Here is a 24,417-nt window from a genome sequence, read left to right as displayed (position 1 = left end):
TACTGCATACGTTATGAATGTAAAATCAAATTCAACTATCTGCAACAAATGGTTTTCATCCTTACTGACAGGGTGATTACCAAATCGTATTCATTATGCCAGACTGTTTCCACAACTCCCACTTACAACTCATCTAGACCTATATTTCATTTATATGCTTGTACTGTTACCATCCTCCTCAAACAAGAAACCATTAAACATTTTATCTCTGCTGATGCTGCCCAATCATTGATCGTGCTTTGATTCTGTCTTCTGCATTTTTATAACTCACTTATAAAATGTTATAACTTTTTTATGATTTTTATAAAACTTTATAACTTTATTCAGTCTGTCGGAAGATTTTGGAATTGAACGTGAACTCTGCTTTTTTCACTCTACATTTCTTGCTGAGCTTGTTGAATGTTTCCAGCACTGATTGTTTTTATCATGACAGCATTGCAGGACTTCTTACTAAAGTTTACACACAAGTTGTTTATGGGAAAGGATTATAAGGCTGTTATTGAGGAGCAATAATTGACCATCAAAAGATTGAAATTTTTAGGAAGCAGAATAATGTTCCAAATGTCTAAATTTTTAATTAATTTAATCTTGTTTAATTAAAATTAAATAACATTTTAATTAAATCTGAGCATCAATTTTTAACAGCATAAAGACTAAAGCCAACACTTGACTATAACAGCATGTGTATTGTATGGTGTAATGATTCAGTCTTTCTACGACAGGTGTGAAATCAATGATATTATATACCCACTGTAAAATACATTGAATTTAATAGGAGTCTGAAGATAACAAGTTCTTAGAGCTTGTCTCTTTTAATGCAGTTTTTTGTGCTATTGTGTTAGATCATACTAGCCATCATTTTTGGGTGAAATAGCTGTGGAGTATGCAGCGAGAATGATCCCCGAGAACAGAAGTGGGACTGGTAATCTCTCAGAACACTCCATTGGCACTCCAATGGTGAAAAGATCTGCAGGCACCCAGACTGCTCTACCATGATTTCAACTTCCGGATATGGAGATGTTGAGTTACAGAAATGTTGGGATATGGAGATGTTGAGTTACAGAAATGTTGTTTTCCCTGATGTGCTCACTTACCTCTTTGAGGATAGCTTTCTGCTGTCTCCAGCAGGTGATGGTTTTTGAGTTGAGAAGGCATGTTGCTGAGGTCAAACAAGTTGTTTCATGCTAGGAATGCTATTCCTGCAAGAGTGCAACCTCTTTGCACTTGGCTTTGCTTTATTCATGTTAGAAGGCAGCCTGAACTTGTGCAGCATCTCTCTACTCAGGAAGAACAGTTCTTGAGATATTGAAAGCTCGTCCTGAGTTGCATTCCTGTGAGAGCAAAAATCTACTCATAACTAGCAATGAAAGTCTTTTTTTTTAAAAAAAAGAAAATGTTAGAAACGTATAGTAGGTCAGGCAGTACCTGTGGAAAGAGAAAGTGATCAGAAACTTTTGCTTTATTTTTATTTCTGTCAATGCTGCTTGACCTATCCTTTGAGAAAATCCATTCTCCAGTGGCATATAGTCATTCCTGTGATTTCATGATGCTCCTGTGTGGCAGAGCTCTATCTTGATAAGTGTTGAAATTTGTGGTGACAGCAAAATAATTAGTGTGATTCTCTTCTTGCCTGTAGGACGGTGACCATTTGAATTGGTTGCTGTCTTGTCTGGCTGTATCATTGTATGATACAGAAGTTGCACTTTATCAGACTGCAAGACCCTACAGAGAATAGTGAGAGCCACCAAGAGGATCCCTGGCATTTCCCTCTTCCCCCTATCTGTGCCCTTTACCAGTATTTTTTTTACGAAGAGCCTGAAGCGTTGTTGACGATCTCTGCCACCAATCCCACAATCTCTTTGACCTATTAGTGTCAGGAAGGAGATGCAGGACAAGCAAAACTAGAACTGCCAGACTGGGTAGCAGTTTCTTCCCTGAGACTAATGAATACCCTGCCACCACCGAGATCTTGTCACTAGGGTAGCGAACTGTTTACTGTCACCTGTGCTGTGCACTTTGCATGCATTTTGAATTATATTTTATTAACTTAATTGTGGTAATATTTAGTTTTATGTGTTGAGGGCGCACCGTGGTCTGGAGGAATGTTGGTTCATTTAGTTGTATATTTGTACAATTAGATGACAATAAACTTGAACTTGAATTTACTGTAATCCAGAGATTTCAATCCTTGAGTTTTTGCCTTTTAACCTTTATATTCACTCTGCAGATCTAAGCCCTTTTACCTAGGTACAGAATGGTTTCCATCGGCTCACTCCCTACCTTGAGAATGTTCTACAACTACTCGGACTCTGGTATCCAGGAAGCAATATACCATGCCAGAGTCTTGATCAATGCCACAGAATCTCTGATCGGTTTCCCTAACTACCAAATCCCCTGTCACTGTAGCTTTCCTTGTCTCCAGACCTACTGTTGGTCTATGGGCCTAGTCACTGTTGCTGCTCTCCTCTGAAAGTCAATCTTTAACTGCTCCCCCAGCTCAATAGTATCCAAAATAATATACTTACTTCCGAGAAGCATGTCCACAAGGAAATCCTGCTTTCTCTACCTGTCTCCTCAATCTTTGCTGGTGGTCACTCATGTATTTTAAAGTGGGGGGTTATATGGAAGGCATGGTTTGAGGGTCGGCACAACACGTGGGCCGAAGGGCCTGTACTGTGCTGTACTGTTCTATTACCTGCTGCCTGCATCTTGAGTGTGACCACCTCAATAAAGCCCTGGCTGTGATGGTCTCAGCATATGGATGCTTCTGACAGAGTCCAACTGTAGTTGCATCAGATTGTTGCATCAGTTAGGAGCTGTAGGTGGAAGGTAAAATACCTTTCCTTACCACTGCTCAACCTGCTAGCTGAAGCCTCTCAAAACAAAGCCTTAGCACTTGTAACTCAAACACGGTACTGCAATCTCAACAACAGCCAAAGTGGCCGCTGTGCTGCACAGCTACTGCTAAATCTCATCAGGATCCACTTGCTAGGACTGTTGAGACCAAGGAGCGATTGGGCTTTACCTTGTGTTTCTTCCATAAATTTGTTTTCATCAATTATCCTCCCTAGCTACTTATTATCTGTCCAGAATGTACCAGAATTGTATGGTTATTTTTGTCAGCAGGCTTCAGTCCAGCCAGCATATTGATTCAGGTTAAATTATTTGACAGCCTCCAGACTGTTAGCTTAATAATGAATTTAACTTCAAATATAAAATTTCATTTTTATGATAAAGTTAGAATTTATATTAATGAAATCTGGAAAATAAAATAGATTTTGATTTCTTGTAAAATGCAGAACCCTTTCAAATTTTTTTTAAGAAGTACAAATAATTTTTTTGTGCAGGAAGAAGAGGAAGGTTGGAAAATGGCTCAGAGTAACTTCCTTCCAACAGTGGCAGAAGGTCATAAAACATATGAAGGTAGGAAAAAGAATTATGTACATGATAACATTTAATGTCATGTTTAAATCTATCCCCTGAACTATTAAAATATATATTATTGATGATATTACAGGGTTTTTGAGAACTAAATCAAAAGAAATAACACAATGAAATCTTAATTTTATCAATATTTATTAATTTTATTGTTTCTTTGATGTCGACAAGCCTGGAAATTCACCTTAAGTGTCATAAATAGAATTCATTCAGTGAGATGGGATGCTAAAGTTGGTAAAAAGGCAGACTTATCTTAATTGTCAGAGAAATAATATCAGACTAGAAAGGTTTCCTAATTTTAATTAAAACGAAATGTATGAGAATCCCAGGCAACATAACTGAAGGTTGCTTATTTTCTGAGGAAATGGGTCAATAATGAGGATTTATAAATTTAAGTTAATTGCTGGAATTAGAGGGAAGTAGATACAAAAGGAAGTGGTTCTGGAAGTCACTCCCTGGAAGGGTGGTAGAGGCAGAAAGTATTCAAATGACATGTAATGTTTTATGACCTATGGAAATGTTGATTGATTTTTGGGAAATGAGATTAGTTTAAATAAGTTTCTTTGCTAATATGAACACAGTGGGCTGTATTGTACTGCATCTGCTATGATTGTAAGATTTAGTAGAAATATACTGCTGTGATACTATTTAGAATGTGCTAGTCAGAACAAAACTTTTTACTATTGCAGTAACTAATACTTCCTTTTAAAGGTGAAACATAAGTTGTTCAACACAGCAGCTTGAATAATTTGAATTAACTTATCAGCTGCAACAATGCAATCTACAATTTATTGACTAAACCTATTGACGGTTTCCTCATTAAGCTCTTTCCTGTTAATAATATGGTTTTAAGACATTCAATCAACAGCAGAGTGCCACTGGAAATTTTGAAGGTTACAGTTTTCCCAACAAAAACTCCATGTATCAATTGTGTCAGCCAAACTGCCTAGTTGTGAGTTTCATTTTATGTAGGAAAGGGGAGGGAAAATTAATCAGTGGCCTAAATCAGTGGCAAATTCAGCCTAATTTGGCATCATTTTCATAGCCAGGCTAATGATTCCTCATATCAATTTCTCACTGCTGTATTTGAATAAGATGCACAAATATTTAAAATGTATTTTTTCTGCTCTCAAACCAACAGTACTAGATGAAGAGTAAGACATGTGCATGTCCTTGGAATTTTCTTACCTCTTTTCCTTCACAGGATCAGTTTCGTAACATCGTGGTGTTATTGATCTCAGTGAGAAGTAAATTGGATATTGTGATATTTGATTTATCATTCGGCAACATATTTAAATAGTGTCTGCACTCGGTCAGAGTAGCCCATGCTGTTCAGCTGCTGCAGACATCAGTGGGTAACATGGGGTCATGCATAGTGTTGGGAAAACATAAAAACGGCATATTCATCTTTAAGGGATCCTAGATCTTTTAAAGTGGAGCTGCTTATAGACATAAGAAGTGGTCAGATGCTTTTAAAAATAAATCTCAATTGTGATATTTTAAGAAAATATACAAAAATGTGAACTTTCTAATAACATAAAGTGAGGAGAGAAGGGAACATTTGTTTCTATGGAGTGGCAGGAGACATTCTGCTCCTAATTGAAGAAAACAGCAGAAGGAAGTGCAGAAGAATATTACAATGCAACTTAATGTAATTATAATACAAGAGAATTTTAAGAATCTAACACCAGGTGTCAATTTGGATAAAGTGATTCTCACTAAGTCTATCTGATTAACAACTATACCTCAAGCATCTCTCACTGCTTAATTCAGGAATTGCCATCACTCAATTACCGGCAATGTATAATCGAACTTAACAATTAATGTTTTACCTTATGATATCATTGAATGTTTTGCAAACCTCCTATCCATAACTTGTAGCTTAAAGACACTGGCATGGCAGCCATAAAGCCCAGGAATATTGTAAAACAATCAAGGACACAGTTGCAGTGAGAGAAGCTGGTATGTAAGTGGGAGCATCTGGCAAGAACTGAAGAGGAAAAGATTACCTGGATACTCTTTATTGCCATAGAAGGGATAGGACTAGTCAGTACAGCTGGGATATCACTGAAACTGTGCCTATTCATGGAATTGGACAAAGAAATGTTATGGTCTTTGCTCTTCCAATTTTTTCTTTGTTCTACTTTTTACTTTTGACTTGAAAGAGCGGTGAAGTAATTCTCATACTCAAATTAGGCCCTTGCCAGTTAGAGGAGGGACATGACAATGCAGCAGCTGAAAACATTGAGATGAAGGGATGCCATCACTTAATTTTAAACTTTCAACATACAATTCAGACATGAATGCAGTTTTTATGTTTGAGGCTGGGGTAGTGGAGGGATCCTCATGTGGTAAGTCATTAAGCATGCAGACTAGAATAAGGTTGGAGGAAATGGTAGCTCACATTTCAGTTTCCTGGGAATACAGATATACACAAGTTCATAGAAATAAAAATGCTGAAGCAGGCCATTCATCTCATCATGCCCATATCAACCATATTCCTAATTAGAACCATATGATGTTGTATGCTACAAAAGTAGGCTCATGGGTATAGACAACAAACAATAGGTGCAGGAGTAGGCCATTCAGCCCTTTGAGCCAGCACTGCCATTCACTGTGATCATGGCTGATCATCCACAATCAGTAACCTGTTCCTGCCTTCTCCCCATATCTCTTGACTCCGCTACCTTTAAGAGCTCTATCTAACTCTTTCTTGAAAAAATCCAGAGAATTGGCCTCCACTGCCTTCTGAGGCAGAGCATTCCACAGAATCACAACCCTCTGTGTGAAAATGTTTTTCCTCAACTCCGTTCTAAATGGTCTACCCCTTACTCTTAAACTTGGCCTCTGGTTCTGGACTCCCCCAACATCGGGAACATGGTTCCCACCTCTGGTGTGTCCAATCCCTTAATAATCTTATGTGTTTCAATCAGATCCCCTCTCATCCTTCTAAATTCCAGTGTATACAAGCCCAGTCGCTCCAATCTTTCAACATATGACATTCCCGCCATCCCTGGAATTAATCCAGTGAACCTACGCTGCACTCCCTCCATACCAAGAATGTCCTTCCTCAAATTTGGAGACCAAAACTGCACACAATACTCCAGGTGGAGTCTCACCTGGGCCTTGTACACCTGCAGAAGGACCTTTTTGCTCCTATACTCAACTCCCCTTGTTATGAAGGCCAACATGCCATTAACTTTCTTCACTGCCTGCTGTACCTCTACTTACTTTTATACTTTATTGTCGCTGAACAATTGATACTAGAACGTACAATCATCACAGCGATATTTGATTCTGTGCTTCCCGCTCCCGAGTACAAATCGATAGTAAATATTAAAAATTTAAACTATAAATCATAAATAGAAAATGGAAAGTAAGGTAGTGCAAAAAAACTGAGAGGCAGGTCTGGATATTTGGAGGGTACGGCCCAGATCTGGGTCAGGATCCGTTAAGCAGTCTTTTTACAGTTGGAAAGAAGCTGTTCCCAAATCTGGCCGTACGAGTCTTCAAGCTCCTGAGCCTTCTCCTGGAGGGAAGAGGGACGAAAACTGTGTTGGCTGAGTGGGTCGTGTCCTTGATTATCCTGGCAGCACTGCTCCAACAGTGTGCGGTGTAAAGTGAGTCCAAGGACAGAAGATTGGTTTGTGTGATGTGCTGCGCCATGTTCATGATCTTCTGCAGCTTCTTCCGGTCTTGGACAGGACAACTTCCATACCAGGTTGTGATGCGCCCTAGAAGAATGCTTTCTACGGTGCATCTATAAAAATTAGTGAGGGTTTTAGGGGACAGGTTACGTACAGTGACTGATGAACAAGGACACCCAGATCTCGTTGTACTTCCCCTTTTCCTAACTTGACACCTTTCAGATAGTAATCTGCCTCCCTGTTCTTGCCACCAAAGTGGATAACCTCACATTTACCCACATTAAACTGCATCTTCCATGCATCTGCCCACTCACCCAGCCTGTCCAAGTCATCCTGCGTTCTCATACATCCTCCTCACACTTCACACTGTCACCCAGGTTTGTGTCATCTGCAAATTTGCTAATGTTACTTTTAATCCCTTCATCTAAATCATTAATGTATATTGTAAATAGCTGTGGTCCCAGCACCGAGCCTTGCGGTACCCCACTAGTCACTGCTTGCCATTCTGAAAAGGACCCATTAATCCCTACTCTTTGTTTCCTGTGTGCCAACCAATTTTCTATCCATGTCAGTGCCCTACCCCCAATACCACGCGCTCCAACTTTGCCCACTAACCTCCTATGTGGGACCTTATCAAAGGCTTTCTGAAAGTCCAGGTACCCTACATCCACTGGCTTTCCCATGTCCATTTTCATAGTTACATTCTCAAAGAATTCCAGAAGGTTAGTCAAGCATGATTTCCCCTTCGTAATTCCATGCTGACTCAGACCTATCCTGTCACTGCTATCCAAATATGCCGCTATTTCATCTTTTATAATTGACTCCATCTTCCCCACCACTGATATCAGACTAACTGGTCTATAATTGTCTTTTTTCTCTCTCCCTCCTTTCTTAAAAAGTGGGATAACATTAGCTACCCTCCAATCTGCAGGAACTGATCCTGAGTCTATAGGACATTGGTAAATGATTACCAATGCGTCCACGATTTCTAGAGCCACCTCCTTAAATACCCTGGGATACAGACCATCAGGCCCTGGGGATTTATTAGCCTTCAGTTCCATCAGTTTACCTAACACCATTTTCTGCCTAATGAGAATTTTCTTCAGTTCCTCCGTTACCCTAGGTCCTCTAGCCACTATTATATCTGGAAGATTGTTTGTGTCTTCCCTAGTGAAGACAGATCCAAAGTACCTGTTCAGCTCGTCTGCCATTTCCTTGTTCCCCATAATAATTTGACCCATTTCTGTCTTCAAGGGCCCAACTTTGGTGTTAACTAATTTTTTCCTCTTCATATACCGAAAGAAGCTTTTACTATCTTCCTTTGAATGTTGGCTAGCTTACCTTCTATCTCATCTCCCCTCCCCCCCCCCCACGGTATTGCCTTTTTAGTTAGCTTCTGTTGCTCCTTAAAAGTCTCCCAATCCTCTGGCTTCCTGCTCATCCTTGCTATGTTATACTTCCTCTCTTTTATTTTTATACTGTCCTCGACTTCCCTTGTCATCCACAGTCGCCCCTTACTCCCTTTAGAATCTTTCTTCCTCTTTGGAATGAACTGATCCTGCACCTTCTGTATTATTCCCAGAAATACTTGTCATTGTTGTTCCACTGTCATCCCTGCTAGGGTATTTTTCCAGTCAACTTTGGCCAGCTCCTTCCTCATGGGTCCATAGTCCCCCTTGTTCGACTGTAATACTGATACTTCCGATGTTCCCTTCTCCCTCTCAAATTGTAGACTAAAACTTATCATATTATGGTCACTACCTCCTAATGGCTCCTTTACCTGGAGTTCCCTTATAAGTAGGCAAATGTTTGGAAGCTTACTAGAAAGTTTGTGCACATCCCTAGAATTATGTATCATGTGTAGCAGAGAAAGTGGTTACTTAAGTGAGAATTTATGCTCCAATTAAGGCCTCTTCCCATTACAGGATGAATACAAATATTCTGACAATCTATTATGTAGCACAACTCTAGACCTTTCCAAAATCCAAACAAACTGCATCTTTTGACCATTTCATCTGTATCTCTTCAAACAAATCAGTGAGGTTAGAAAGAGGGTATTTTAAAAGACAGAATACTGTCCATGCAGATGTTGTAAGCCCTTTTCCTTATCCTCAGTTTTCTCTTGGCTATTTATGTTGATGGCATTTTTTTTTCAATGGATAGCTTGTTTTGTTTAACAGACAATAACTTCTATGGATCTTTATAGTGTGCCACTTTAAATGTTTACTATTTTTGTTCTGTATTCATATCTACAAATATTTTGACTCTTTTGTCTTTTCCGATTTTAGCCTCTCAAAGCCAGCTCTCTTTCACTTATTACACTAGACTTTGTGCTATTTAAGTCCTCAGTTATTTTCCTAAACATGTACTAGATTGCAGGCTGTTCCCAGGTTACGTTGTTTTCCATTCCTGAGAACTGTCTGCAAACTTAATTTTCTGTAAGTTAGAAATATTTTCTCCCAAAACAAGATTAAAAATCCATTACCCAATATAGTTAAGTCTTCTCTTCCTTATTAAGTATTTCATTTTCTCTTTGTACCCCAATTGCACTGACATGTATTTTCTATAGTTATTCATATCATACCCAGAACTAATGCAGGATTTCTACCTGAAACCTTGACAATTCCTCTCCTCCCATGCATGCTGATCAACCTGCTGAGTTCATTCATTTTGTTGCTTCAGTAAAATAAAGTTGATGTTTCAAGTCATTAGAGCATTGCTCATTGAGGACTCATTTCTGGAACTGACCATTGCTAACTGCTGATGTGACATTGCCATGTCAAATGAGTTTCTCCAGCATTTTGTATGTGTTGCTAAAATTTCCATTGTTCTTTTTCACTTTTACCAGCTCCCTTCTGAAATTTGCAACCTTGCAATTACTCTGTGCCAACCCCTACCAGATGAGAATTTCCAGCTTTAATTTATTATTGTAAGCTTTGTCCGATCTCTTGTTTCTTAACCCACAATTCTGAACAATTAACTTCGTGGTATTTGAAATTTCTTCATTCATATCATTGTTATTTCAGGCAGTTCTCTAATTTCCTATATTTCTTCCTCCAGCCACTTTTAACTGTATGATGGTCTTTAATTCACTCCAGTTTCTTGTGGAAAGGACCCAGTGTAGCAGGAGGAGGGGTTTAACATGATCCATAACCAGCTGCTCAAAGCACGACATCATTGTTGAGGTCAGTGCCACTGGACAGTAATCATTAAGACAGGTTACCGTCGCTCTCTTGGCTGAGATGATGGTGGCTGTCTTGAAGTCTCTGGGGTTAGTGGACTGTTCTGGAGCGATGTTGAAGATGTCAGTTAAAACATCTGTTAACTGGGCTGCATCATTCCTTCAGCACCAAAGCAGATACATTATCAGGCTCTGCAGCTTTATGTGAGTTGATACTGGTTACGGTTTTCCTTACATCAGCTGTGAACAGTCAGAATGTCTGCTCCTCGTTGGGGACAGGGGTGGGGTAGTTTCCTCACTGGCAGATCAGCATTCTGATCTCTGAGTAGTGCTCAGACCACTGCTGTCAACCGTGGCTTCTGATTTGCCCTCATAAAGGTGTGTTTAATAATTGTGATATTCTCAGTGCACTTCTTGTATAACTAGTCAAAGAGCCCACATGTTAATGTGATTGTCGTAAGTAGCTGCCCCCAAACATGTTCCAATCTGTGTTTTCAAATCAGTCCTGCAATGCTGAGGTTGCTCCTTCTGGCCAGGTCTTCATCTCCTTTTGAACTGGTTTGACTCATTTAATCAGAGGTCTGGAGGCAGGAATTAGCATAATAGATAAGTGGTGAGGGTATCCCAGAAGATGTCAGGGACAGACTTCAGTGCACCAGACATTTAGTTCTCACCTCTTGTAGCAAAGTGAACATGCTAATTAGAATTTAGACAGGACTGTCTTTAAGTTAGCATGGTTGAAGTTGCCAGCAACAATGGGGGAAAAAAAACTATTGGGTGTGATACTTGGGGGTCACTAATGGGACCATAGAGCTCACGCAGTGCTTCCCCAACATTAACATGGTGGGGGTGGTGTATACAGCCACAATCACAATGGCAGTGAACTCCCTCGGTAAATAGAAAGGACTGCACTTCACCGTTTTAAAAACGGTGTACGGTGAGTTGTCACTAGTGAAGCACTCACACCAGTTCTTATTAACATAATTCACAGTTTTCATCTGGGGATCTTATTAGAGGTTACGGGATTTCTATTTGGCCAAAAAGAGATGAAACGCTGCAGGTAGATGGCTGAATCGAGGGTGGTATCCTGGAGCCACGATTCCGTCAGGATGCATGCGCAGCAATCGTTCATCTTGCACTGATTCAGTTGCAGATGCAGTTAATCTAGTTTTTTTTCCCTTGTGATTGATTGTTTGAAAGCAGAATCGACCTGAGAGCCAGCCTCTCTCATGAATACCAGCATGTTTACTACATTTCTGTTTTCTGGTTCAGCTAGACTCCAGCCACATGCATGTCCTGTTGTTCCCCATCATGGATAGCTTCCTTGTTTGCATTCACAGTGGGGTTCCCCAGGGTTTTTCTTTTGGCCTTACAGATAGCAAGCATATTACACAAACTAAATACCATTCGGGATTAAGCTTTGCTATATTCCTGCCACCCAGCCTTCTCTCAGTCACAATTTTCTTTTTCTTGAACCAGAACCTGGAGTATCACTATGAGCTGCATAAAACTCATCAGAAACTCCACTTCCTGCTATATCCAGGATGTTCCAAATTCACATTTCTGCTCAATAACTCTGGCCCAGAGTGACAGAAGGCATAGGACAATCTTTTTAGGAATTGGATAGTTTCGCTGTCCATAACTTCCTGCACAGCAGGGCAATGTGAACATCTTCAGTTTGTAAACGGCTACAAAAAGGTTTTTGACCTAAAACTTACAATCTATTTCTTTTTTTCTACATATGCTATCTGAACTGCCGTGTATGTACAGCGTTTTCTATTTTTATTTCATATTTTAAATTTTCAGCTACAACTCATGATACCAGTTCTGCTGCAAGCATTTTCTGTCCTGTGGAACTCGGTTCATGGTAGTATCATTGCACCTTGCAGAGAAATCTGAATGATTGAGTTAAATACTCTGGTTTTACTACACGTGTACTACACTTACTTTTGGCTGGCCTCTGGTTATATTTAAATATAATTGCGGCAGCCACATTTCTCATTTGCGAATTGCTTGGGTTATGAACCATTTTCAAGAATAGAGCCTGAAGGCTGCCAGTACGCTGAAAATCTCCAATTGCTTTACTTAGAATTAGGATCACAGAGTGTATAAGATGCAATGATACATGAGCTAATTTCAAGGCAAGGTAATGTGCTCCTCTTAGATCTCCTACTACCTGCTTGTTTTTTTTGTGTTTAATCACATCATAGTTCATGAAATTAACACTATTAACATGAGGCAGTCTTTATAATGAAGGGCAGGAGGTTGTGTACAATGGTGAAAAGGGTTCCGTTACACTTGTACACGTGGCAGTAAAATATCTGTCATCATTTCACTCTTCAGAATTTACAGCACCTTTGCCCTGAAGTTAAGCTTCATCGAAATTCCTAAACTGTCAGCAGGTTGTAGATCAGCCTTTCTTAGTATTTTTTTTAATGATATAGAAGCTTTTTTTTTTAAGTTGGAACTTGTTTATGTGGGGATTCTTTATCCAACTGAATTCCTGAAAAGGTTTTTGCAGCAGGAATTACAAAATTATTCAGTCATTTTTCCATTTACATATCTTTTTTAAACACTGCCTAACATCCAGAGCAAGTAAAATAAATACATGCGGATCTTGGTCTGTTCTTTTAATTCCTGTCTGACAGTATCCAAAGCACAAGTGGGGGACTTGTCAAAGGAATATTTGTTTCTAACATATAATTTATTTCCAAATGACTATGAAATCCTTTAATTGTGGATAACTGGGAAATATCAGTGCCTAGCCATTACTGCATTTTAGAGTAAATGTACTGAATTTGTATTTACACAAGGAAAGATTGTAAACATTATATATAAAAATAACATATAATTTTACCCTGTTGTGCTACATTTAAACCCATCCTTCCAAAGGGGTAACTGTACACACCCAGTTCATTTTTACCACTGTGTTTGAACAAAGCAAGTATGGTCGCCTTTTGCCCTGCATCCGATTCCTTACTCAATAACGTAATCTCAAACTTCCTTATGGCGTTAAGGTCATCTGCCCCATAACAACTAGAGGAAATTGTCCACAATTGACAAGGTGAAGGAAGACCCTGCAAGGAAGCTGTGTAGCTGCTTTGCGACAACGGAAGTTATATTAGACAAGCTAAAACATCTTAGCAGTTGGGTCAATTGCCATACAAAATATTTGAGTTAAATAATTAAAACTTGCTTTTGCAGCATCTTCTCATCTGCATGTTACTGTCTATCCAGCTTTTAAAAACTGCTCTTTTACAAAACCAAATTTGAAACTATTCATTGAATAACTTTTCAAATAAGGTTGCATGGTAGGATAGTTTATCAATGAAAATAAATCAAAGTGAAATGAAGAATGGTTTAAATTTAAGTCTAATGGAAGAGGGGCATGATATGGAGACTAGCAGTAAGACAGAGAAGGAAAGACGAATTTATGTAACAGGTGAGGCCAGTAATACTTTATTGGAGGAAAGATTTGTTTGCATTCGTAGCAATGCAGAGAATTTTCACTAGGCTGATGATGAGAATTTGATTAGATAGCTCTATAGTCTAGATTGATGGCTGATCCTCTTGATGTATATGTTTACCCTAGCTGGAGAATATCGAAGGATCAAAAGAGGCTGCTGAAGTTTGAAGACTCAGCCAGCTCTGTCATAGGCACAACAATCCCCACCATCACGGACATCTTCAAAAAGCTGGCATCCATTATTAAGAACCCTCATTATCTGGGACATGCCCTCTTTCCACCCTCAACTTTTTAGGAACAACTTCTTCCCCTTTACAATTAGGTTTTTGATCTATCAATGAACTCAAAAACACTACCGTGTTATTTCTCTTCTCTGTTTATTTATTTTTGTAATAAATATTTATATCTTGCATGGCACTGCTGCTGCAAAGCAATAAACTTCAATGACATATGTCAGTGCTTCTGATTGTGAAGGGTTAATGAAGAGAACTCCTCACATCTGGTTATGAGTCTCTGAAATTCCCTATGCCAGAGAGCTAAGCCAGCTGAGTGATTAGGGTATATATTCATTGCCCCAGAATTACCCTCCACCTGCCCTTTGCCCATTTATTTCAGTATGACCTATGTTGGAATACTCTCGGAGCTCAGTCCCAATACATCAAATGACAGTGTGTTATATGAGGACTGTTTAGTTCAGCCAACTAGACTCAAAGATGAGGTGTCAGCTGTCAATATTCACACACGTTCTGTGAGACACAGGACATAAAAATAACACAAATATTAGAGAAGATTGCATTTAAGAAACATAACGACATACTAACAATTATTTAAAATTATTGATGCCAACTTTTATAAATAATAGCAATATAACCATTCACCTTCAATGCCAGAAATGACATCTATCCATTTATTTGACTGGAGCTGTAATTTTTTTTGTGCAAGGATTAAAGTTGTATAGGATCAGTGCATAGATTTTGCATTCCAAAAGCTGGCAACCCTGCAGTAGATCATGTGCTCTGTTGGACTCCACAAAATGCCTGCTGAAGAAGCACAGGGGCAGCTTCTGCTTGTGGGAGTTGGACACATAATGCTGTTGTTGATGGAGGCCACAACCTGTATTGGAAACTGAGCGTATCTGTGGGGAGTTGTGGATAAATTCTAGGATTGGAGATATCCTGTCTATACTGTGTTCTGACAAATCAAGAGTAAAGTGACCAAACCTTGAAGTGGAGATGAAGCCTGTGTCTTCAGATGATCTTTCTTCTTATCGAATGATAAACTTGGCTTGATAGAGTAACATATACCCTGTTCCTGTTTCTTGTATTTTTATGCCCCAAAGCAATTAATTTCCTGCATTTTTAACAATTACTCAAACATAATATGTTTGAAAACAACATTGTGTACAGGATAATCCCTAAACATTGATGTCTGATGCTAATTAATGGGAAGCTATTGGCTGACACACTGAGAAGATTGTTCTTGTTGAGCTGCATTCTGTTGCCATCTGAGAACAGGTGCTATTTGAGCACCGGGAGTTCTTGTCATTTGAACATAATTGAAGCCTTATGGAATGAAGTGTTGGAGCAATCTTGAATTTTATTCCTTCAGGTTGAATTGAACAGGCTTAACACTAATATGGACCGTTTACTAACTGAGGCACAAAGAAAAAATATTGGGAGAAAAGAAATTATAAAAAATGCAAAAGCATATTTTGTGTCTGTCTTCACAGAGAAAGACAAAATCACCAGAATAGTAGATAACAGAATGAGTAAGTGCTGGTGAAATAGAAGTAGAAATTAATGGGGCTGAATACCAATATATTCTCAGGACTTGCACCCTAAGGGTCTGAAACAAAAATTGTATTTGGAGCTGATAAATATATTGCTCATCATCTTCCAAAATTTCACAGATTTTGGAATTGTTCCCACGGATTGAAAGGAAACATATGTAACATCATTCTTTAAGAAAGAAAGGCAAGAGAAATGGGGGACCATAGGCCAATTAGCTTGACATAAGAAATGGGGAAACGCTAACAATCTATTTTAAGGAAATTGTAGTAAGGCTCCTCCCCTACTCAGCAGTTCTGCTGGTTCCTCCTCTTCAAGTGGCTTGTTTCTGTGCTGTATGACTCTATGATCCTGAGCAAAGCCGTTTCATTTATAACATAAAGGTCTTTTTCTCAACTTATGCTACAAGGGATGGCTGCCATACTCTAATTCAAAGACAGTGTCTTAATAATTTGTCTTTAAGCCATTTGGAATTATCTACAAACCCCAAAATTCATTTGTATTCATCCTTACACAATACTGCCATACTCACTACTATAACAGTACCTTTCAGGGAACAATATGCATCTCTAGTTGTATTGGTTGGGTGCTTTTTCAGAGATTTAATTTCTCAGTAAGGAGACCTTGTGGGGGAACATCAGGAATGAACAACATTGTTTTAATTGTTGGTGTTTGTTTCCAAAGATTTTTCTGAGGAGAACACCAAAAGTTAGTTTCAAAATACAGGTTTCCCCCACTATCCGAAGGTAGAGCGTTCCTATGAAACGGTTCATAAGCCGGAATGTCGTAAAGTGAATAAGCAATTACCATTGATTAATATGCGAAAAAATTTTGAGCGTTCCCAGACCCAAAAAATAACCTACAAAATCACGCCAAATAACACATAAAACCTAAAATAACAGTAACATATAGTAAAAGCAGGAATGATATGATAAATACACAGCCTATATAAAGTAGAAATATTTTTCTACAGCACTGTCTAGCGCAGCAAAAATCTCACGGCAGCACTCTCGGTGGAAGCGCTCTCGGCAGAAACACTCTCTCCAGTAACCTTTAAGCTATGAAGCTGCCTAATCATACCAAATAACACATAAAAATACATAGCCTATATAAAGTAGAAATAATATATGTACTGTGTAGTTTCACTTACTGGAATCGGGAAGACTCCAATAAATTGTAGTTTTGTCACAGTTAAACACTTGCTTATATGAATAACTACCTTCTGTAATTATGTTCTTCAGTTCTGCTGGGAACTTTTCGGCAGCTTCAGTATCAGCTGAAGCACTCTCTCGGGTAAACAAACTATGAGGCTGCCCTCGCCTCAGAAACCAATCAAACCACCCATGACTACCTTTAAATTCCACTTTCGCAACACTTTCATCACCATCGTCCAGTGCTTTCTGTTTCAGCTTATTAAAAAGACTGACTGATTTCTCCTTAAGAATAAGAAAACTTAACGGAACACCACGCTTTGTACACCCATCAATCCACTCGAGCAGTAGACTTTCCATTTTATCCATTATTGGATGCCAACTAAGAGAGACCACTTTGCTACGAGCAGAACCAACAGTAACATGGGCAGCTTTCGGAAAACAGGGGCCACCTGTATATGATTTAGACAGTGAATGGAAGAGTGATACCATATCAAAAAGGCATTTCAGAATTTATAGTATTGACATCTGAATGCATGGTTTGGTGATACAATTATACTCTGGGATAATCAAGAAACGAATTGGATGAGTGTAAAGATTCTGGAGTGTTACAGACCTTAAAGAAATTACATTGGTTAAATGGGCTTTTTAAGATGAGAATTAAAGAGAAATTAATTACTCAATTGGAAGGCAGTATAAATCAGCGAGTATAAGAATGATCCATGAATTGCATTTTGTGCAATTTAGGATTTAGCCATAAAATCGTCATGAGAAAGAGGAAACATAGCCAGCAGTTAATTAGATTATTCAAAGTTGAAAGTAAATTTATTATCAAAGTACATGTATGTCACCATATACACCCCGGACATTCATTTTCTTGTGTGTATACTTAATAAATCTGTAAAATAATAACCAAAACAGAATCCCTGAAAGTCCCACCAACTTGGGTTTTCAACTTATGTACAAAATACAACAAACTGTGCAAATACAAAAAGGAAGAAATAATAATAATAATAAATAAATAAGCAATAAATATTGAGAATACGAGATGATGAGTCCTTGAAAATGAGTCCATTGGTTGTGGGAACATTTCAATGATAGGACAAATGAAGTTATCCCCTTGTTTCAAGAGCCTGATTGTTGAGGCATAGTAACTGTTCTTGAACCCTGTGCTGTGAGTCCTGAAGCTCCTGTACATTTTGAAAATAGGGGCACAAATTAAGTTTTCACAATGAACTGAGGCACCAGTAAATCTTGACAATATCATAGAAGTAGGAAAATGTGGTTTAAGGGATATATCACTAAATCCACATAGGTCAAAAGGTCATCTTTGCATTGTTCCAAACAGTTTGGTTTCAGACACACGTCAGGGAGAGTGAGAGGAGAGGGAGAGAGGAAATGGGGTTTGTGACCGGGACCAAAATCAATAACTGATAATTCCAATATTTAGTTGAATTTTTGTTCATCCATTGTTGTATATCAGACAAGGAGGCTGACAAAATCAGGCAAATGGGTTGGGTGAGAGGTGAAGTTTGATTAGTCAGTCAGGTGACAAGAGTGAGATAGAGCCTGATACTATTTTAAATGATGTCAAGAAATATGCATGTGCATGAAAAATAGGCGGGCCATTTGCAAATTATTGTACTATGACGAGATAAAAATAGAGCCATGAAAGTGCAATCCTACCTGATTGGTTGACATTGGATGGCACAACATAAGCATTGCTGCAAGGAGATCAATGCTGAAGGTCTCAAGGTTCCCACAAAGGCAACTCTTTTCAGACAAAATTACACAATCTACAACCCACTCCCAGTCTGCAGGTTTCACAGCTAATGGGCACTTATGAAAAGTCCTCTAGCTTCTCTAAGAAGAATCTGATGAATAGATGAAGTTGCAAAACTAATCAGTTGCTTCCTCCCAATGATTGAAAAATGCTTTTTCCAGTCCACAATCACAGTGCATGTTCTGTCCATCCAGAGGCACAGTGAGTATGATATTTACTGTATGGAACTGCTAGAAAAATGATTGGGTCATTACCAGACACTAAACATATTTGACCATACAAAAGACTTGTATCTGTTCATCAAGAAGGGCTGTGGGTTATTTCCCGCAGATTTAGCTGTCCATTAGAAATTTACCTCAGTCCAAATCATGTTTATTATCGCTGTCTTACATAATGTGAAATTTGTTTTGTTTCCTGAATTCATTCACTCCATAATAGCTTCCTAACCAATGGGTCTACCATAAAACCAATTTCAATGATTGCTAGTGTCAAACAAGGATGCCAGTATCACCCTTATGCTTTTTTTTAGTGTTTCTCATTGCAGTATTGCATCTGCCTTCCAACAACCTTTAATTGTACTTTAAGAAATAATAGGTAAATATTTATTTTATGGCAGCTACACTCCAAAGCCAAGTTCCCCAAAACCTTAGCTGTCAAACTACAGATGAGACTTGCACTGGGGTACAGTGCTGTAGTATTCTAGTGTCTAGTGTCTAGTGAATGTACGAATGTTATGTCTCTAATGTTATGTGCCTGTGATGCTGCTTCGGGATAGTTTTTCATTGCACCTGTGAATACATATTCTTGTGTATATGACAAGAAACATATTTTGATATTTAAATGTACAAGAATGATGTTGCACAATGTCAGTGTGCTTTCCCAAGCCAACAGTTCCAGCTTTGAAGACCCTGTTACACTCAACTGGATAGGATGTGGTGTTCAAATATCAAGGCAGACCCTCTATTTCAAGTTCTGTTATAGAAAGAGATTTCTACAAATTAAAGGGATTAGCTCCAAGCTTTCTTGTAGAAGTGCAGCATTCTCATTGACTCCTGTAAACCACTGGCCAATGACAATTCAAAATGGAAAAAGAGTATTCAGGATAGTGCTGAGAGCCTTGTGTTCAGGTGTTGAGAGCACATGGAGGCCCTGCAAGAGAAGGACTGAGAGACACCTCCCTCTCCTTCTGTAGCTGAAGTGACCCTTGTTGGCCTCATTAGCCACTTCAAAATCAACATCGAAGCCAATCATCTTGGATCCCAAGAAATAGCTGAGAAGAGAAGGAGAGTTGGAAATGTATGTCAGAATAGGCCAGAGTGATCATTCCCTCCCAGTGATGAAATGGAATCTTCTCATGCAGGGTCACATGGCCCTCTGTACTTTCTCCTGCGTGTGCAATGTATTACCAATGCATTACATAAACTGAACAATGATAATCATACTCTGACATTATCCTTCTTTATGCATGGAAAAGAAAAAAAATGAAAATCTTTGGTAATGTTAGTTAAAATGATGAGCACCACTTTTTCGAATGGAATATCAGATCTTTTCCTTCTTTGTGAACAACAGGAGTTTGGCAGAACCGTGATGAGTGCACAAATCTCTCCCAGAAGTATGTTGCTGAACTCATCAAGGAGGATAAACGCAAAGAAGTGGAGGAGGAAATCAGAGTTCAGGTATAAAAGATGTGCTTTGCAAAACAAATAGGACTATGACAAAACACATAGTGGAACATAGCAAGAACTAGTTTAGATCACCAGTGCATCAGATAAAGTTATGAGAATTTAGAGACATTGATTGCCGTAGTTTGATCCTTGATATTAATTTTATATTTTCATAGTTATTACTAGATTCATCATTTCACTTTCCATTCTAAGTTACTCTGTCCTCTTGAATATTTGAGCCTTTTAATTCCTTGAAGTCTTTGCTTCCTTCTGCAGTGCATTGACTTTTTGAAAACCCAACTTGTGGTGTTATTTTGTAAGTGAATCTTGTTCCATATTATTTTCTCCCAGTGTTTTTGATTCTTGCTGTTGACTTTGATTAATTATTTCTATGCTCATTATAAATTTGATTAGTACGGCTTTACGAGTGGGATATTGTGTTTCATAAATTTGAGTTGTTTTGAAGTGGTGACCAAGAGGATCATTGAGGGCAAGGCATTGTCTGCCAGAACTTTAACAAGGTCAATGCTAAGGCTCTGCATGGTAATTTGGTCCAGAAGGTGAGATCACATGGGATCAGGGATGAGCTCACCAATTGGGTACAAAAATTGCCTGGTGGTAGGACTCAGAGGAAGGTTGTTTTTCATACTGGAGGTCTGTCAGTAGTAATGCGTTGCAGGAATCAGTGCTGGGTCCTCTTTTCTTTGGCATGTACTCTATATTGACCAAATTGCATGGAAATGTTGGTGGCATGATAATTGGTGGTGTAGTAGACAGTGAAGAAGGCTGCCTGGGCATCTAGATTACAAAAAGAAAAATGAATGGCAGATAAGGGCAAAATGTTACATTTTGGTCAGTTAAACTAGGTCAGGACATACACATGGAATGGCAGACCTTGGGTGCAAATACATAGTTTTCTGAAAGTGGTGAGGGAAGTGTATGGTATGCTTGCCTTCATTGGTCATAACATTAAGTACAAAAGTTGGGATATAAGACCACTCTTGGAGTATTGTGTGTAGTTCTCATCACCATACTATAGGAATGATCTGATTAGGCTGGAGAGGGTAGAGCAAAGATTTACAAGTATGTTTAAAGGGCTGAAGTGCTTGAGTTATAAGGAGCAAAGAAAGTTGGGTGATGATTATATAGAGGTTTATAAATATATTTATGGATATTGTTTACATAGATTTTAATAAGGTATTCAACAAGGAATCATGATAGCCTCATCCAGAAGATGAAAATGCATGGTCTCTATAGTTACTTAACTATTTGGTTCAGAATCGGTTTTCCTTTCGAAAACAGCGAGTAGTGGTTGATGAGCTTTACTCTGGTTTGAATTTCTGACTAGTGGTGTTCCACACGGATCCACACTGAGACCTCTGCTGCTCATGATATACAAGGGGTGATTGATAAGTCTGTGGCCTAAAATAAAAGGAGTCAGTTTTAGAAAACCCTAGCACATTTATTTTTCAACATAGTCCCCTTCTACATGTACACACTTAGTCCAGCAGTCGTGGAGCATACGGATCCCTTCTTTGCAGAAGTGGTCCACAGCAGGGGTGATTGATAAGTTTGTGGCCTAAGGTAGAAGGAGATGAGTTATTAACTTCAAACTTTCTGCATTATCACTCAAAGAGTTGAACTGCACGTGCATGTAACGAGAGTGTCTTGGACCTCCAGGTGGTCCACAGCAGGGGTGATTGATAAGTTTGTGGTCTAAGGTAGAAGGAGATGAGTTATACAGCTCTCGTTACATGCACGTGCAGTTCAACTCTTTGAGTGAAAATGCAGAAAGTTTGAAGTTAATAACTCATCTCCTTCTACCTTAGGCCATGAACTTATCAATCACACCTGCTGTGGACCACTTTCTGGAGGTCAAAGATGCCAACTTCTACAAAGAAGGGATCCATATGCTCCACGACCACCGGACTAAGTGTGTAAGTGTAGGAAAAATGAATGTGCTAGGTTTTCTAAAATTGACTCCTTCTACCTTAGGCCATGAACTTATCAATCACCTCTCATATAAATGATTAAGATGAAAAGTGGAATGGGTAGGTTAGTAAGTTTGCAGATGATTGGTGTGGATAAGGTAGAAGATTGCCAAAGGGTACAGTGCGATGTATATCAATTGATGATATGGGTGCAGAAATGGCAGATGGAGTTTACTCCAGGCAAGTGTGAGGTGTGTACTTTGGGGAAAAAAATACAGAATTTATGACATGATCCTTAGCAGCATTGATGTAATGAGAGATCTTGGGGTCCAAGTGCATAGCTCCCGGAAAGTGGCCACCCAAGTCAATAAAGTGGTAAAGATAGTGTAAGGCATATTTGGCTTTATTAGTCAAAGCTTTGAATTCAAGAGGCAGAAAGGTATGTTGCAGCTATATAAAACTGGTCAGGCTGTATATAAACTATTGCATTCAATTCTGGTTTCTTCATTATAGGATAGATGTGGAAGGTGTAAAAGAGGTAGACCAGGATCTTTCCTGGATTAGAGGGCATGTTCTATAAATATAAGTAATGGGTTGTTTTCTCTGGAATGGAGACGGCTGATTGAAGACCTGATGCAGTTTATAAAATTCAGCTGGTAATTTTTTACCAGGGTCGAAATGTCTAATACCAGAAGGCTTGCATTTAAGGGGAGAGGGAGCAAATTCAAAGAAGATGTGCAGGGCAAGTTTTTTAAAAATTTGACACAGAGAGTGATGGATTCCTGGAATGCACTGCCAGAAGTGCTGGTGAAGCCAGATACAATAGAGGCACTTAAGAGACTCTTAGATAAGCACGGTAATATGTAGCAAATGGAGGGATATGGACATTGTGCAAGCAGAGGGTTTAGTGTAATTGTGCATCATTAATTTAATTTGTCTCAACATTGAGGACTGAATACCTGTGCTGTTCTATGTTCAGTGCAGTGATAGGTTTTACACACAGAGGGCAATGAGTACACAGAAAGGTGTTAGAGGTAGGTATGATTATACTAAAGATTTATTTAGACAGATACATGAACAGAAAATGTTTAGAGCTATAGCAGCCAAATGTAGGTAAATCAGAATACTTTGGATAGTCCATAAGATATAGGAGCAGAATTAGGCCATTTGGCCCATCGAGTCTGCTCTGCCATTTCATTATGGCTGATCCAATTTTCCTCTTAGCCCCAATCTCCTGCCTTCTTCCCTTCATGCTGTGACCAATCAAGAATCATCCCCTCTATCAAGGTCTTTCACCATTCAACAGGTTTCAATGAGGTGACCCATCATTTTTCTGAATTCCAGTGAATATAGCCCTAGAGCCATCAATCGCTCTTCATATGACAAGCCATTCAATCCTGGAATCATTTTTGTGAGCCCCCTTTGAACCCTCTCCAGTTTCAGGACATCCTTTCTAAGATAAGGGGCCCAAAACTGCTCACAATACCCCAAGTGAGGTCTCACCAGTGCTTTCTGAAGTCTCAGCTTTATATCCTTGCTTTTATATTCTAGTCCTCATGAAATGAATGCTAGTATTGCATGTGCTTCCTCACCACAGACTCAACCTACAAATTAACCTTTAGGGAATCCTGCACAAGGACTCCCAAGTTGATGTGCACCCCAGCTTTTTGTATTTTCTCTCCATTTAGAAAATAGTCGACCCTTTCATTTCTTTTTCTAAAGTGTATGACCAGACACTTATCAACACTGTATTCCATCTGTGATTTCTTTGCCCATTCTCCTAATCTAAGTCCTTCTATTTCTAATCTAAATAGCCTCTCTATTTCCTCAAAACTACCTGTCCCTCCACCTATCTTCATATCACTTAGAAACTTTGGAACAAAGCCATTAATTCCATCATTCAAATCATTGATATATAACGTAAGAAGAATCGGTCCCAACACAGAACACTGTAGGACATAACTAATCACCGGCAGCCAACCAGAAAAGACTCCCTTTATTCCCACTCCTTTCCTCCTGCCAAAAAGCCACTGCTTTATTCATGCCAGAATCTTTAATAGGTTCAATAGGTACACTTAATATCAGAGAAATGTATACAACATACATCCTGAAATTCTTTTTCTTCGCAAACATCCACAAAAGCAGAGGAATGCCCCAAAGAATGAATGACATTAAACATTAGAACCTCAAACTCCCCCTCCAGCTCCCCGTCCCACACACAAGCAGCAGCAAGACAACGATCCCCCCACCCCCACCAGCACAAAGCATCAGCACTCTCCACTGATCACTCAAGCATGCAGCAAGCATCAATAAAGACATCGATTTGCAGTGCCCCAAAAACTACTCGTTTGCCCGGTAATTTGACATAC

General features: G+C 38.9%; 1 protein-coding gene across 1 annotated transcript in view; it reads left to right on the top strand.

Moving 5' to 3' along the window:
• Positions 1–24,417, top strand: part of iqca1 (IQ motif containing with AAA domain 1) — a 190,847-nt gene that overhangs the window by 61,178 nt on the left and 105,252 nt on the right. The window contains exons 9-10 of the mRNA XM_063050029.1: positions 3,348–3,423; positions 20,023–20,129. Coding sequence (XP_062906099.1) covers positions 3,348–3,423; positions 20,023–20,129 — 183 coding nt within the window. The remainder of the gene's footprint in view (positions 1–3,347; positions 3,424–20,022; positions 20,130–24,417) is intronic.

The sequence above is a fragment of the Mobula hypostoma genome, chromosome 6 (genome assembly GCF_963921235.1).
Source record: "Mobula hypostoma chromosome 6, sMobHyp1.1, whole genome shotgun sequence".
In the NCBI taxonomy this organism is placed as follows: Eukaryota; Metazoa; Chordata; class Chondrichthyes; order Myliobatiformes; family Myliobatidae; genus Mobula; species Mobula hypostoma.
Note: the sequence above shows the minus strand (reverse complement) of the source record. Positions and strands in the feature narration are given on the sequence as shown.